The sequence below is a fragment of the Diabrotica undecimpunctata genome, chromosome 9, assembly GCF_040954645.1.
Source record: "Diabrotica undecimpunctata isolate CICGRU chromosome 9, icDiaUnde3, whole genome shotgun sequence".
NCBI lineage: Eukaryota > Metazoa > Arthropoda > Insecta > Coleoptera > Chrysomelidae > Diabrotica > Diabrotica undecimpunctata.
In genome coordinates, this window is record NC_092811.1 from 77,495,133 (window position 1) to 77,512,607 (window position 17,475).

Consider the following 17,475-nt stretch of genomic DNA (forward strand, 5'->3'; position numbering starts at 1 on the left):
TGAATAATTTATGTTCATAGTTCATAATTCATAGTACTAAATAATAGTTTGCTTATTATTTTCTTTATGGACTTAACCACTTTTATATGTCACAGCAAAGTTATATCCCTATTTCTAATTGTTTAATCACTATACTGTTTAACATTTTTCTTATGAATGACTATGTGTTTATAATTTCTATTTCTATTTGCGTTTCTCTAGCCCCTTTAGTGGATACTTGTAATCTTCATTTTAGTTCCAATGGATAATCGTCAAAGTTTTACAGGGGTTCCATTTCGTTTTGTACATTTGTGGCTAGTCTACAATTTTTTCGAACACTAATTCGAATGGAGTGTAACCATTTTTAAGTGTATTGAAATATATAAAACAACAGTAATATTGTACTCCAGTAGTACTCCGTAGGTACTCCAATTTATCGGAAATTTTGACTTGTATCCACAATCCACGATAAGATATAAATTTAAATCCTTATGAATATTTTCTAAAGCTCCAATTGTAACGTGGTCTTACGCTGTGGAGTTTAGATGCTTTATTTGCAGCAATTCGCATGTTTCCTTAAATATTCTTGCCATAAACTCGGTGCCTTAGTCTGTTACAATCTTTCTGAGTACTCCATACCCCAAAATGAAATTTTATACCAATGATTTGGATACTGTTTCGGCTTCTCTTTTTTGTATTAGATATGTTGTCTACTAGTTTTTGTTGTCTACTAGTATTTTAAGAGGTCAAATTTACCTCTTAAAATACTAGTAGACAACAAAAAACTCAATGTTACCAGTTCCTCTCCTACCAAGTAATGTAGTGCCAATAAGCCCCCTTTTTTAAAGTTTTATGTCTGTTTTGTCCTTTTTATTGTATTCTGTTTGTCCTTAATTGTGTTTTAGTTTTATAATTTTAACATTTGACATCACAATTCTTTGCCTAACAGAAATTAAATGCTTTTTATCCAAAAGTTGATAATTACAAGTCAAAAAAAATTGAACACCCACAAAATAGCACAACTACTTTCATTCATTGTCATATAACTGTCCTCTTTGTGTAAAAAATTTCAATAATTTAACACACATTTCAAAAATATATCTCTTTAATAAATATAAATAACTTTAATAATTTAAATAATATAAAACATCAATCTTTCATTCAACACACAATAACATATACCTTACTCCTATATCATCTGTTAACATCTCTCCCCTCGAGAAACTTCCTCGTTATTTGTCAGACAGTTACAACATTGACCGAAGATAACCCATTATTATCAATACGGGATAGTTTGAACTATGTATCACCAATCATTATATAAAAATTCTTGTACCGGCATGTAAGTAGTACTTTGATTATTTCTAATTTATTACAATTCAATAGATTATCTCTTACCAATTTGTGGGTTGTTACTTTGTCTGCTAAATCAATTTTATATATAAATTAATAATTAAATAAACACAGACATGTAATATTGGCATAATTGCTATAACTTTTATTATCTATATCTTTATAAGACAGCATCCTAATATATATGCTTTTTATAATTTCAGCATTTAATTTACTTTGTACCGCTTGACCTAAAGATGCTTTTTAAAATTTTAGAAAGCGAAACCGGTCCTTTTGGGTAGTAAAATTAAATTGATTGTAAGTCTAATTTATTTCTTTTACCTATCTATGTTTCAGTTTCAGTACTGTTTATTTTGGGCAATACTGTTTTATAGGGTTTCACAGACCAATTTTTTTCAATATCGCCCTGCACATCCAATGCTGATTTATGCTTTTTACTATTTTTTGCCAACAACAAGAAAAATTGACTTTTTATGTTTTTTTTGCACCTAATTACCAACACATATATTTATTGTATCTTATGAGTTTGTTCTCATATAGGTAGTTTAGTTATCAAGAAGTAACGATTTTTTTAGTAAGAATATAAATTCAAAATCATTATTGAGAGTTCTTATGAGACTATTTTTAGTTTTTTTGAGTATTTACGTAGTATGATTTAATCATGCAAAAACTAAGTAATGTTGTTTACTTGTTAAATAGATGTAACATGAAATTTTGTAACGTTAATTTTAGTATAAATAAAACAATGGCCAATTTTTCATGTTGTAGTAAAATATTCATCTAATTATTAATTTGTTATGTTCAGATATTTAAAGTTTTTTTTTGATTTAATGGTATAGGCAAGTGCCATACAGCAAGTAGCATTACAAATTTTAAGCATTAAAATTATTATTAAGGATAGGATAGAGATAAAACATGGACACTCGTTTCTCGTCTAGGGACCCATCAAGACATTGCTTTTAAGACAAACTAGATTGGGTTACGGATAAAAGGTAATAACAAATGGGGTAAAATAGAGGTTACGATTCTAATTACAGTTAAATATTAAGCTTACTTTTGCAAATAAATTCCATCAAACATTCATTTACAACTCTTATATTTAGAGATAGCAGATAGCACACATTGTATGGAGGAAAAATTTTGGTGTTGACTAAATTTTTTATTAGATCTTCAGTTTATTTAAAGTTTTAATTAATTTAATTTGCGTATTGAGTTTATTTCAAAAATTTAAAAACTCAACCTGTTTTAATTATAAGATTATTGATGACAAATATGTGTCATCATCTGTTTTTTTTTTTTTAATTAATATGAATTTGTTACTAAATTTATTTTTGGGTATTAATAAACAGTTTTTCAAGATTTATTATTTGATTTTTGTAGAGACGATATAATTTTTTTAAGTATTTTATAGAATATGTAACCTTTTTTTATAGCTAATGAGTAAACATGTCAATTTTTATAGTTTTTTGTTGATGATTCTTTAACAAGCTTTCTGACCTATGTTTTTCTGATATCTGAAAAATGTTTGTTTAATTTATTTAATCTTGAGTTCCTTCATGAGCTTCAGGTTAAAACTCATTGGCGCCCATTTTGTTTTGCAGTTTAGCTGTGTTCCGTGTTTCTTGTTTTCCTTTGTGAAACTGTTATATTATTTATCTAATTATTACATATCATTTACTTATGTGTCTTTAATCTTCTTTTCTTCCATCTATATCCTTACCCACCCTCAATGAAGCTCCATGATTTGAGCAACGCGCTCTTATTTATTAGTCACATTAGCACTGTTGTTATCGGATATATTGTAACTAGACTGTAAATGGTTGTGTGCACATAATGATGTTTCCGAAATTTAATTGTTAATATTTTTTGTCCGATTTAAATCCGATTCCATCATTGACTCTTCTAGTGGTCACTTTCATGCATTAAGCCTTTTTTTTCATTTAGATACGCATTTTTATAATTTCCTTATTTCTATTTGTTACATTTATACCTATTAAGAAGTCCTTTTCCCATTAGTCACTTTTCCAGCTTAGATCGTCAGGGAGTCAGATGGAATTAAACGAGCGTTGTGGGTGTGGGCATTTCGCTGGTACAGGTGATGTTTGGGTGTTTGACATATTGTTTACATTACAATAGTCATCCGCAGGCTATATTTTACAAAATAAATAGCCCCTAAAGATTAAAAGTCAGACAAGCTATTAAGGGGCATCATTGGCTTGAGTCGCAAGTTATGTCAATAACTGCCTTACAAGTCTTATTAATAAGAAACTAGAACTGCTTTCACTTTATAATCTAAACCTTACAAAACTTTATGAGTAAACCGAACTCGAGATACAAAAATTTAATTATTTAAACAGGATCATAAATAACACTAATGTAACATACCAAAATTCGTAGACAGTATGCGGACAAAAAACCTATAAGAATGGTTGAAATTATCCCGTTTATCATTCCTGCCAATTTAAATCCTTCGGGTAATGCTAATATGCCAGTGCCAATAATACCTTTGATTAAATGTCCTAGAGTTTCTAGACTCCTGAAAAAGTTAAAAACGATTTAGTTGTTTTCTATGTTGGAAGAGATATTATTAAAAGAGCTAAAACTGCTCAAAACATTGTTGGCTTTGTTTATTCCAGTTGAAAAATCGGTTTTTAAAGAGTGATAATTGAACCAATGTTTCATGCTAATAAATGTCTACGAAACTAAGTAATATTTATGATAAGCTTCTTATTACTAAATATACCAATTTATTACCTTATAGCATCGTTCGGAAACACGCAGCGCCAGTACCATATGCGGTCAGCGAATCTTTTCCTTGTGCTCGCAATTATTATTAATAGAACTACTGTCTTAAAAATACCGACTATTCTCAACAAGCAAATAAATATTGAGAAATTGCAAAATGGTCTTACCCTTACTATTTCTAACAGGTATTTAGGATAAAACGAATAAATTAAATCCATGTCGTTAGAGACTCGGGTCGAAACAAAGTTCCGGATTTTTGATCCGTATCAGTTGTGAACAACTTGCCACTAATATAGCACATATTTTTAAAAAATCAGGTTATACCATAATTTGTTAAGAAATGATTGCTTATTATTTGTAAAACCTGAATTTTTTATTTTAAATACATAATTCCAAAATTACAACCACATAAAAATTAATATTTTCAAAGTCACCTACACTCACATCACCTGCATCGGCTTTACTCTGTTCCACAAAGCGCATCCAATTTAAAATGACACAAAAATTACTGCCAAATGGCTATTTTATACAAATATTAAATATCATTTTTTAACACATCAAAGTCGTTACTAGTTTTATTCTTGAATACTATTATGTATCAATAATCTTTTTATCTAAAAATAATTGCAAAAAAAGCTTAACTTTAGACTGTTACAGTAATCTTAGCCCTTAAGGTCTAGGCATAAAGGCAGGTTTACACGTATCCAGTAACTGGCGCCAGTCGCACTGACACGACAGCGCTGGCATAGTAGTGGCATCATGTAAACACTTTTTTGCGCCAGTCCAGCGCTGTCGTGAATAGAGAGCGCCATCGGTTTTAGACACGAGCAAACACATAGTTTCAGTCGCTGGCGTACCTCTTCGAAACGCAGGCCGCGTCGTAAAGAAATGGATTACGCAGCACGGACTGAAACTTGCGGCAGAGAAAACCGAAGCCATCATTCTGAAGGGGACAAGGAATAGGCAAAGTGTTGAATTGCAATGTGCGGGAGCATGTCTAACACCCAAGAAACAAGTGAAGTATCTAAGAGCACCAGAATGGAAAATGGGGGGAGCACGTGTGGGAGGTGGTCCGAAAGGCTGCGAATAGTGCGGCTTCATTGGGGAGGGTGATGTCCAACATTGGAAGACCCAAATCCGAAAGTAGGAGGGTCTTCCACGGTGTTGTACATTCGATCGTCCTCTACGCGACACCAGTCTGGAGCAAGGCGGTAGAGATAACGGCCTACAGGAGGCTGGTGACACAAGTGGACAGAACAAGTCTGTTGCGAATAGCATGCGCCTTCAGGACTGTGTCTGCGGCAGCCTTGTGAAACATCACTGGATGTGTTTCGTTGCATGTTTTGGCGGTGAAAAGAAAAGAGCTCAATGAGAGAAGAGGCCCAAACCTTACTGTGGCCGAAAGAAGACAGGAAAGGGAAAGGTCAATTGAAAAATGGCAAGAAGAATGGAACAACACGGAGGATGTGGCACAGTGGACGAAAATGCTGATCCCGAACATAAGAGATACGGTCGACGGTGGCCACAGGCGACTGGATTATTTCCTGATGCAGGTGCTCACAGGACACGGGTGTTTTAGTGCCTACCTCTCTAGGTTCGGAAAGGCTTACACAGATGAATGCCTATACTGTGGATACTCGGACACTGTGACACATACGATGTTAGATTGCAGCAGATGGATAGTAGAAAGGAACAGAATGGAGAGAGAGACAGGTGTGAATTTTGTTAGAGTGAGAGAAATGATTGAGAGATTGATTGAAAATAAATCAAAGTTGGACTAACATACACAGCTATATCCGTGCAGTGATCAAGAAAAGGAAGAGGAAGAAAGACAGATGTACCAACGGCAAAGGTAAGAGTGAAAGATGCTGGAATTTGAAGCTAGAGAAGTGGGTCACACTGTATGAGTTAGATAGGCGTGAGTGAGACTGTGGGGAAAGAGGAAATGCCCGTCTGGGAATGATGCCGAACTAGGAGCGATGAGGGTCTTCTACGCGCTACCTGGAACGAGACAGGGAACCTCCGTGCTGATGAATGCTCCTCCGTGCTCCTCCTTAATTTATGACATACCTGTTTACAACACCCTGTATATCATAGATTTAATTTAAAATATTATTTAGTATAATGTCTTACCTGGATGCTCGCCATTGGGCGGCTTCCCACTATGTTATTGTACATAAATTATACATATGCTTATTGTTTTTAATGAGACAAATTGCAGTAAACATTGGATGTTATAAAAAACATTTAGACAGATAGCTTAGCGGCTATTTTGGCCATAAAGAACCCCCTCACTAGATCAAAAAGGCAACAAATTATCTTTAATATGGGTGCCGGGTCGTGAAGGGGTGTATGGGAATAAACAAGCAAATTTGTTGGTAAAACCAGACTCGGTAGAAAACTTGGTAAGTCCAGATTAGTTGTGTGGCATCACCAAAGATACATGCTGCAACAATCACACAAACTTGGTGATTTACCAAGAATCTGTACATCGTAGAAAAAAATGTTTCAATTAAAAAATATAGCTGAGATAATTTAAAACAAAAATGTTTATAAGCATTTATTGTGTAGAATGAACCGTTCTCCTAAAAACAACGTTTGAAGCGACCGTCGATTTTGCATGTCAGTTACGCACGCGAAATCAATGTTCAATCAAATTTGTATCAGCTTGACGGTAAAAATTGGATATCCTTTGATTCAAGTGACCTGATTAAAATTTTATGTCATTTTATAAGATTGATCTCTAAAGATGGAAATTTTACTGCAACTGGTCAATGAAAGTAATCAAAAAATGGCAAAAATCGTTAATTTATTTAACACCTTTATACAAACTGAGTTTATTCTCTTCAAAACACAAAAACTGCATACGAAAACTGCTAAAAAAAAGCAAATAAAAATGTCTTACAATCATGACAGTCTTTTTTATAAAGAAAATCTACTAAAAAATATAAATTAAGGTTCAAGAACTAAATTTAAACTATATATATATATATATATATATATATATATATATATATATATATATATATATATATATATATATATATATATATATATATATATATATATATTATATATATATAGGGGAAAGGGGAGAATGGTGGCCGCTGGGGTAGTGGTAGCCATGAAATATTTTCATTTACGGTCTAATATTATTTCGCGTTTAATACCTGTTGCGCCATCTAACAGTGTTTCGTTCAAACTGTATTGAACTGTACCTAAAACAATGACGATGTTTTGCCAGCAAAGAAGGAATTTTTGAAAATGTAATATTTTGTTGGAGTTGATGTATTAGTGCAAGATTTTTAAAAATATGTAGAAGTATGTAATTAAGTTTATTTAGCTGCATACCCATTGTGTGTGCACCCATTTGTTAAATTTTAACGTAGTTTAAGACTACATATATAAAAAGTTCTTGCTCTAATTTAAGTGATTAATGATTATGAGTCGATCAGTATAAATATGTATTTTGGGGTTATAATAGCCACGCGCCTGGAGGTAATGCTGGCCGGCCACTATTACCCCCAAATTGTATTTATATAATACAGAGTATTTCTTTATAAATTCTTATATTTCAGATGCCTCAAGTTTATAAGAGAAAAAATGACAAAACACTATGGAATGCTGAGCAACTTAGTGAAGCAATAAATGCGGTAAATAATGGCAGAAGCGTCCATAAAGTTGCAAGAAGTTTTACAATTCCTAGATCTACAATTCAACTATGACTTAAGCGAAATGATACAAAAGCTGCTTCTTTAGGTCTTAATTCTGTATTTACCAAAGAAGAAGAAGTTTTGACAAAGCAGGTCATAAAGTTATTAAAACATTTTTATGGGATAACTCCCACAGAAATAAAAAAAAATGTGCCTATAAATACGCCGAAGAAAAAAATTTAGATCATCCATTTTCTAAAGAAAAAGAAAATTGCTGGAAGAGACTGGCTTGACGGCTTCCTTAAAGAAATCCAACTATTCGATTAAGAAAACCGGAGGCGACAAGTATTAACCGCATATCTGCTTTTAACAAACCTGAAGTAAACCTTTTTTCTCTAATTTCAAATCCATATTGGATAAATATAAATTTTCGGCATCCAAAATATATAATACAGACGAGACAGACATCAAAACTTCGGAAAAATACTTGCTGAAAAGGGACAAAAGGGAGTCAGCTATATTACAAGCGCAGCAACAACAACCATTAAGTGCCTCAGGAACATATATTCCACCTTTGTTTATATGTACCCGCAAAAGGATGAAACCAGAATTAAAACAAATGAGCCACCTGGTGCAGTTTACTGCTGCTTGGATAATGGATGGGTAAATGAGGAAATATTTCTCGAATGGCTCCAGCATTTTTACAGTGTTATAAAACCTTCAAATGAGGATCCAGTTTTGTTAATCGTCGACAATCACAGTAGCCACTGTTCATTAGAGACATATAATTTCTGTAAAGAACGAGGAATTATTATGTTAACTATACTGCCGCACGTATCGCATCGACTCCAACCGCTGGATGTAACTTTTTACTCATCGTTAAAATCAGCGTATAACATTGAATGTGCAATTAGAAGTCATCCTCGTGAGCGTATCACGAAATTTGAAATAGCTGAAATATTTAAAAATTTATACGCTCGCGTAACCACACCAGTCAAAGCCAATAAAGGTTTTGAGAATACAGGAATATTTCCATATAATCCTGAAAATTTTACCGATGAATACTTTGCTACAGGTGGATCATTCATACAAGAAAAAGATAAAAAAATACTAGAACAAGAGAAAAAAAGTGGATTAGATAAAGATAAGAATAATAAGGAAGAAAAACAGCGGAAGAATGAAGAGCAAATGAGAAATAAAGCCATCAAAGGAACCAAATGAAAAATAGGCATCGAAGAGTCCAGTCCTCCGCAAATAGTTCCAAAAAGAAATTGTATAAGAACACAGAAGATTACAGAAAATATATCATCCGAAGATGAGGATGATAACGATCACCGCGATAGGGACGTTAACGAAGATATTTGCACAATTTGTGGTGAATTCGGTAAAAACAGAGAACTCTGGATCCAATGCAGCATTTGCGGCCAATGGGCACACAAAGACTGTACCAGTTTCGAAGGCAAAATTTACATTTGAGATTTCTGCATTTAATTATTTTTTAAATGAGAGTAATAGTGGCAGTGGTCACTTTTACCCCTCGGCAGCGGGTAAATATGGCCACCGGCAGAAGTCTGAAAAACCGTTTTAATTTTTTTTTGTTCTGTTTAAAAATTTTTCGTAAATAGAGTTTGAAGTACTAAGATTTGAAGTTTTATTTACGTTAACAGTATAATTTTTAAAGCTATGTAGCAGTATAAATAAACCAAAATGGTTAGGCGACCACTATTCCCCCCCTTTCCCCTCTATATATATATATATATATATATATATATATATATATATATATATATATATATATATATATATATATATATATATATATATATATATATATGTATATATATATATATATGTATATATATATATATATATATATATATATATATATATATATATATTGTTATGATATGTAAAATCGAGAAAAATATTGGTTTGTTTAAAAATATTTCAAAATTCAATAACATTAAAATAATTCAGATAAGTAGGATAATATCCAACAAACATTTCGAAGAAGGAGAGTTATTAATTTCTTGAATTACCTGTACTAAACAAAATGTAAGCTTTGCATAAATTATTTCTTTGTTATACTTGAGTGACCCGCATAATTTTAAGTGAAAACAAAAAGACAATTGAACGGGGTTTTCCAAAATACATTAATGCAGTGATTAGAGACAAATAGAAGAGATTTTAGAAAGAGGTTTTTGTTAGTTTTTAAGAATTATAGAAAATATTATTTGTAAATAAGTTTTAGGAAATTTTATAATTATAGGTAAAAATTTGTTTGTTATCGAAATGAAAAAATGGGGGAATTGTGACGAGTTTTGATTGGCGGAGATTGAAAAAGGTGGGATAAGTATGTAGGAAAAAGTTTAGCGAGATTGAGGAGAGAGAAAAGATAAGGAGTTGATTTTCGAAGTCTGTAAGAGGAACAGGGATTGTTCTCTGGTGGTTCCAAAGAAGTAGCAAGCAGTAGTGTTGAATGTTAGTGAGTTTTTGTGGAGTTAGTGTATCTGACAGAAGCTGAAGCAGCAAAATATTGTAAGTCATATTTTCCTACTTATATTCCAAGAGTCACTGTTCAGGCCAACGAGAGATTCAGTTTATCGTAAAGAGAAGATATTCCAAGAGTCATTTTTCACTCGGGCCAACGAGAGATTCAGTTTATCGAGAGGAGAAAGGCTATCATAATTTGAATGATTGTTGCTTTTGAAGGAGATCATTAAGGACGATATACTTGCAACAATCTGTTGTAAGATTGCTGATTACATAGGGAGCGGTTGAGAGGAGATAATACAGTCTACAAGGAACAAGGATTTGGACCACTCATCATCAGAGAGAGATATTTTTGTTTTCTGCAGTTTTTTTTCTTTTATTGATAACACAATTTTTACACGTAATTTAGAAAGGATATAAATATTTTGATTAGGAGAGTTAGAATAGTTTGGGATTTTGAGTTTTCAATTAATATTGTTTGTACCATAAATTTTGATTGTTCACGTACGGAGAACAAAATTTTGAGAATCCGTATATGAGATTTGTTTATTGAAAACTTTTGAGTGTGAATTATTTCATTATTTTTATTTCAATATATAGTGTTAGATCATATGTGTTTTTTATTATTCCGGTATTCTCTGGACCTTACCTTTCACATGTAATAGCATAGATATTGAAGCACGAATTTAACCCTGAGATAAAAGAATTAAAAATTGTGATAGAGTCATAATCATATCATTTAAATAATTTTAATTAATCAAAAAAATTAATTAGCTAATTATTGCTTGGCGCACCAAGACTTTAAATATCACAATAACTGGCTTCCAAAACGTGGGGCTTGAAAATATCGCAGCTTTACATTTGAAGGAAGGGAAAGAGATCTGGAATAAGTACAGGTGATCCAGAGATAAAAACATATAACATTAAGGGAATTTGAATTTGAAAGTATTTTGACAATTTTTCCAGGGAATATAAATTTGATTTATTGATTGATCGTAGTTAGTGGATATTTACTGCTATTGAATTATTTGATTTTATTTTCTTTACCAATCGTACATTTGATATTTATTTTGAATTATTTGAATTTAACTGATTGCATATTTGATATTTGTCGTGAAAATTTAATACATTTGGGGAGAAATATTGTCGTGTTCTGAAACATATAGAGTGTTGTAAAATTTCACATTTGGCGGGGACAAAAACATTAACGAAAAGAAACAACATGTCGACCACAAGGAGTCAAAGCAAAATGCAAGAAAGGAAGGAGGATAACAGAGAAGAGGAAACAATTGTTGAAGAAGGATCGGATAATGAAGGAAATGTTACAATAGTTGAGGAGAAAAAAGAATTATCAGGAATAGAGAAAATATTACAACTAATGCAAATACAGACACAAACAATAGAGAAAAACCAAAATGAAACATCAAAGAAAATGGATAAAATGGATAGAAATCAACAAGAAACATCACTAAAAATGGAAAAAAACCAAATTGAAACAAAACAAACAATGAGCAATATAGAGCAGCGTCTGGAAAACTATGAACAGGAAATTAGAGGATGTGTTGAGGGGATAAAGAAAGAACTGATACAACAAATAGAAGAGATTAATGAAATTAAAAATGATATGAAAGAACAAGAAATGAGAATTAAAGATAATTTGGAGGAATTAGAAAGCAAACTTGAAAATGTAATGAAAGAAGACAAGAAAGAAATAGAAAAACAAATTGAGGATATCAGAAAACAACGAGAGACGGGAGACAGGAAAGAAGTTATCATCCATGGAACAAGCGAGGCGAAAATACAATTTGGCGGGGATATTCGGAAAACACACCCAGTACCGTTTGTCAAAAATTTGAAAACCAAATTACAACATATTAGATATTTTGACGATTGCAAAGAAACAATTAGAAACCATTTGAAAGAAGGAGCAGCGTTATGGTATGAAAGCAAGGAAGATGAGTTTGAAAATTGGACAGATTTTGAAAATAAATTTCTCAACTATTTCTGGGGGAAAAATAAACAGAGAGAAATCAACCAAGAGCTACAGAATGGAAAATATCACGAAAAAATGGGAATATCTGAAGAAAGATATGCTTTGCAGATATATAACAATTCAAAATATCTAAAATACAAATATTCTACCGAACAGCTGGTAGAAATGATCAGCAGACATTTTGAGGAAACGTTGGAAGATCACGTGATTTTGAGAAACTATCAAGATATTGATAGTTTGTGCCAATTCCTTCAATTAAAAGAAGCGAAAAGAAAAGAAATGAGAAATAGAAGACAACATGACCAATATAATGGACCGGAAAGAAGGTATTCATCAAATTATGACCAGAGAAACCGACATCCCAGATCAACAAACGAATATAGGCCGAGAAATTACAATAATTACAATAGACAACAAAATTACGATAACCGGAATGATACACAAAATAGAACAAATGAAAATCACAACAGGAATAGAGATGCACAAAATCCTCCGAACAGGAATACGAACGAACAAAGGGACGATAGAAATAATCAGAGATTCCAACGACAAAACAGAAGAGAGATGAATCATGTGGCAATAGAAAAGGAGGAAGAAGAAGTATTCAATGAATCCAGACAGGATTTTCAATAAGGCATCCACTAAACAAAAGTAAAAAACTCTCCGGTATATTTTGTCACCCGAGAAAGTTTATACAGTTGGCGGGAAACGAAAAACAAAATTCTAATTCCAGTCTAATTTTTTTAGATGCATTTATAAAACATAAAGCGATTAAAATTCTGATTGATTCTGGATCGGAAATTTCGTTAATCAATAAAAAACTAGTAAAAGAATTAAATATGGACAGATTTGTGTATAAGATTCCGAGGGTTGCTTTAGTGGGTGCAAATAATAAAAAATTGACGACAGTAAACGAAGGTTTAGGAGTACGGATCAGAGTGGGAGACCAATTCTATATTATGCAATGTGTGGTGATCGAAGATCTAAATCATGATATGATAGCGGGAATTGATGAATTGAGTGAAAAACATATCACCATCAATTTTTCGGAAAATCAACTGGAAATCAGAGCAGAACCAGACAACATAGAAGAAGAAAAGGAAACAGATAGGAGAAAATTTTCTGAAAGGATAAATGGACAAGAAAAACATAAAGAAATCAATATGACGGTAGAGGATAAATCGAAAGCTCAAGAAAAAAATCAATCCGAAGAGGAAAAAAAAATAAAAAAAAGAAGAAGAGTTCGAAAAGAAAGCAGGAAAAAAAGGAAATTATAAGCAGAAAAATGGAAGGAGCCGAAACATGGTGCTCGGAATACCAGATAGAAATTAAAGATAAAGAAAAAATAGAAGAAGAAATAACGGAAGAGGACAGAGAAGAAATGGCAATTATGGACGAGAATCCAGAATTTTGTGAAGAAGTAATACGGACAGTGAACACATGTGAACAAACTGAGGATGAAAGAAAAATAATATGTGGAGAAAACATGGAGAAGGAAATAGAGAAGATTTTAGAAAATTATGGAGATCTCATTAATGAAGAAAGCCGAGTGGCTAAAAATTATGAACATTCTTTTAAAGTTAAAAACTTAGAAAATTTTAAATCGAAAACATATCCAATCCCGTATAAATACAGGCAAAGAGTCGGACAGGAAATTGAAAATATGATCAAAGACAAGGTGATCGAAAGATGTGACTCTCCATATATCAACCCGATAGTATGCGTAAAAAAATCAAATGGTGATTTGCGATTATGTTTAGATGCAAGAAACATTAATTCGCACACAATCGCGCAATACGAAGCGCCTTTGAACATAGAAGCCATTTTTGGACGAATCACAGGATCACACATTTTCTCCAAAATCGATTTGAAACACAGTTTTTGGTTAATACCTTTGGCAGAAAAGTGTCGAAATTATACCGCTTTTTCTATCGACGGAGTGGTGTACCGATTTAGGGTAGTACCATTTGGACTACAAAGTGCATGCGCTGCTTTGGTTCGCGCATTACACACAATTTTAAATAGGCATGGAGAATTTGTTGTACATTACATAGATGATTTATTAATTTTCTCACCGGATATAACAAGCCATCTACGACATATTCATACTGTTCTCGAAGAACTTGATCAAGCCGGATTAAAATTAAATATTCAAAAGTGTCAGTTTTTCCAAAAAGAGGTATTGTATTTAGGATTCAAATTAGACACAAAAGGGATTTGTCTTGCAGAAGATAGAATTGAAGTCATAAACAACTACCCTAGGCCAACCAATTTAAAAACTTTGCGGGGATTTTTAGGAATGGTAAACTATTTCAAAAAGCTGATACCAGACCTCAGTACAAAAGAAATACCGCTAATAGCATTACTTAAGAAAAATGTCAGATGGAAATGGGGAACGGAACAAGAAATCGCTTTCAAAAATTTAAAAGGAGCGTTTTCCACAGCTGTAAGAGTGCACTACCCAAGATATGAGCAACCTTTCATTCTCAGGACCGATGCTTCCATAAAAAAAATTTGCAGGGGTGTTATCACAGATACAAGACGATATAGAGGTGCCAATATGTTTTGTTTCCCGTGTAACCAAAACGTATGAGAGAAAATACAGCGTTACTGAATTAGAGTTTGCCAGTGTGTTATTTTGTGTAAACAAATTACGTTTTTACCTACTTGGGGCAAGATTCACCATTGAAACGGACCACGCAGCGTTGATACACATAATGAAAAATAGGTTAGGTCTCTTATTCTTTTACTCCAAGACTATGATTTTGAATTTAAATATATCAAAGGAACGGACAATATTTTGGCTGATGCGTTGACGAGAGATGAACAATTCCGCAAAGAGGATCACAAAACTCTCCACGTAGGCATGAACATAATGAGAGAAGAAGCAGGCTTATTTTCGTTGGCCAAAATCAGGGAAAATCAGGAAGAATTGAATGAAAGAGAAAAGCAAAGGGCTGAACAAGAAAATAACCTATATTTTAAGAGGGTCGATGGTAAAGAACTCTATGTAATCACGGAGCAAATGGCAAAAGAAGTTTTTTTAAAGTTACACTGTGACAACGGACATATTGGAAGTAGAAAGGTGTGGCTTATGTTCAGGGAGAACTACATTTGTCGACAGGACTATACAATAGCCAAAGAGGTGACTCGAAATTGTGTGACATGCCAAAAGTGTAAAAGTAGGAACTTTAAAAATGAAAACGTCACAAAAAACGTCGTAGCTCGGAAGAAACTGGATATTGTTGCTATTGATATGTTGAGCGATTTGATACCAACAACTCAAAGGAATAAACACATATTAGTTATGGTGGATCTTTTCTCAAAATATGTTAAATTGTACGCATGCAGAACCACAAAAGGAATTGAAATACTTAGGAAGATAGACAATTTTATAGAAACGGTGGGAAGACCAGACAATATTTTATTGGACAATGCGACATATTTTAGGAACGAACGTTTTAAAAGGGAATTAAGAGAGAGGGGCATCGATACAAAATTTATAAGCATCCGTCATCCACAGAGCAACCCATCGGAGCGTTTTATACAAGAAGTCACAAAATTTCTACGAATTGCCGCGGAAGAACATCATCGACATTGGGACAGAAAAGTGTTTGAGATCGAGACCTATTTGAATTGTGCTCCAAATACGGTTACCAAAGAGACGCCTTTATATATAATGAAAGGAACAATGCCTACAAGACCGTGGGAAGACACCGCCCCTAGACAATACAAAGAAGTGATCGAGTTGGTTCAAAGAAGATTGAGACGAAGTGGAGAGAAATATCTCCAAAGACAAGAGAGAACCCGAAGAAGAAGGCCGATCAAATTCCAGAAAGGAGATAAAGTCTTAGTGAAGGCACTGAGGGTGTCGAATTTACAAAATGGTATTTGTGCTAAATTGATGCCGATATTTGAAGGTCCATATAGGGTCAATACGGAAAATGGGGTAAATAGTTATGAATTAGCGCACATAGAGACAGGAAATATACGGGGTATTTTTAACATTCACGACATCTATCAATATCATGAATAGATTTTAATAACATAGTGAAATAATTTGATCCTAGAAAACTTTTGTCATTTTTAAAATTTAACAAAGAGTTTTCGGCAGATCAAATGGCGGGGATTTGTTATGATATGTAAAATCGAGAAAAATATTGGTTTGTTTAAAAATATTTCAAAATTCAATAACATTAAAATAATTCAGATAAGTAGGATAATATCCAACAAACATTTCGAAGAAGGAGAGTTATTAATTTCTTGAATTACCTGTACTAAACAAAATGTAAGCTTTGCATAAATTATTTCTTTGTTATACTTGAGTGACCCGCATAATTTTAAGTGAAAACAAAAAGACAATTGAACGGGGTTTTCCAAAATACATTAATGCAGTGATTAGAGACAAATAGAAGAGATTTTAGAAAGAGGTTTTTGTTAGTTTTTAAGAATTATAGAAAATATTATTTGTAAATAAGTTTTAGGAAATTTTATAATTATAGGTAAAAATTTGTTTGTTATCGAAATGAAAAAATGAGGGAATTGTGACGAGTTTTGATTGGCGGAGATTGAAAAAGGTGGGATAAGTATGTAGGAAAAAGTTTAGCGAGATTGAGGAGAGAGAAAAGATAAGGAGTTGATTTTCGAAGTCTGTAAGAGGAACAGGGATTGTTCTCTGGTGGTTCCAAAGAAGTAGCAAGCAGTAGTGTTGAATGTTAGTGAGTTTTTGTGGAGTTAGTGTATCTGACAGAAGCTGAAGCAGCAAAATATTGTAAGTCATATTTTCCTACTTATATTCCAAGAGTCACTGTTCAGGCCAACGAGAGATTCAGTTTATCGTAAAGAGAAGATATTCCAAGAGTCATTTTTCACTCGGGCCAACGAGAGATTCAGTTTATCGAGAGGAGAAAGGCTATCATAATTTGAATGATTGTTGCTTTTGAAGGAGATCATTAAGGACGATATACTTGCAACAATCTGTTGTAAGATTGCTGATTACATAGGGAGCGGTTGAGAGGAGATAATACAGTCTACAAGGAACAAGGATTTGGACCACTCATCATCAGAGAGAGATATTTTTGTTTTCTGCAGTTTTTTTTCTTTTATTGATAACACAATTTTTACACGTAATTTAGAAAGGATATAAATATTTTGATTAGGAGAGTTAGAATAGTTTGGGATTTTGAGTTTTCAATTAATATTGTTTGTACCATAAATTTTGATTGTTCACGTACGGAGAACAAAATTTTGAGAATCCGT

The 17,475-nt window shown here is 32.8% G+C and overlaps 1 protein-coding gene across 1 annotated transcript in view; it reads right to left on the reverse strand.

Moving 5' to 3' along the window:
• Positions 1-17,475, reverse strand: part of LOC140449703 (proton-coupled amino acid transporter-like protein acs) — a 131,814-nt gene that overhangs the window by 107,350 nt on the left and 6,989 nt on the right. The window contains exon 3 of the mRNA XM_072543002.1: positions 3,718-3,868. Coding sequence (XP_072399103.1) covers positions 3,718-3,868 — 151 coding nt within the window. The remainder of the gene's footprint in view (positions 1-3,717; positions 3,869-17,475) is intronic.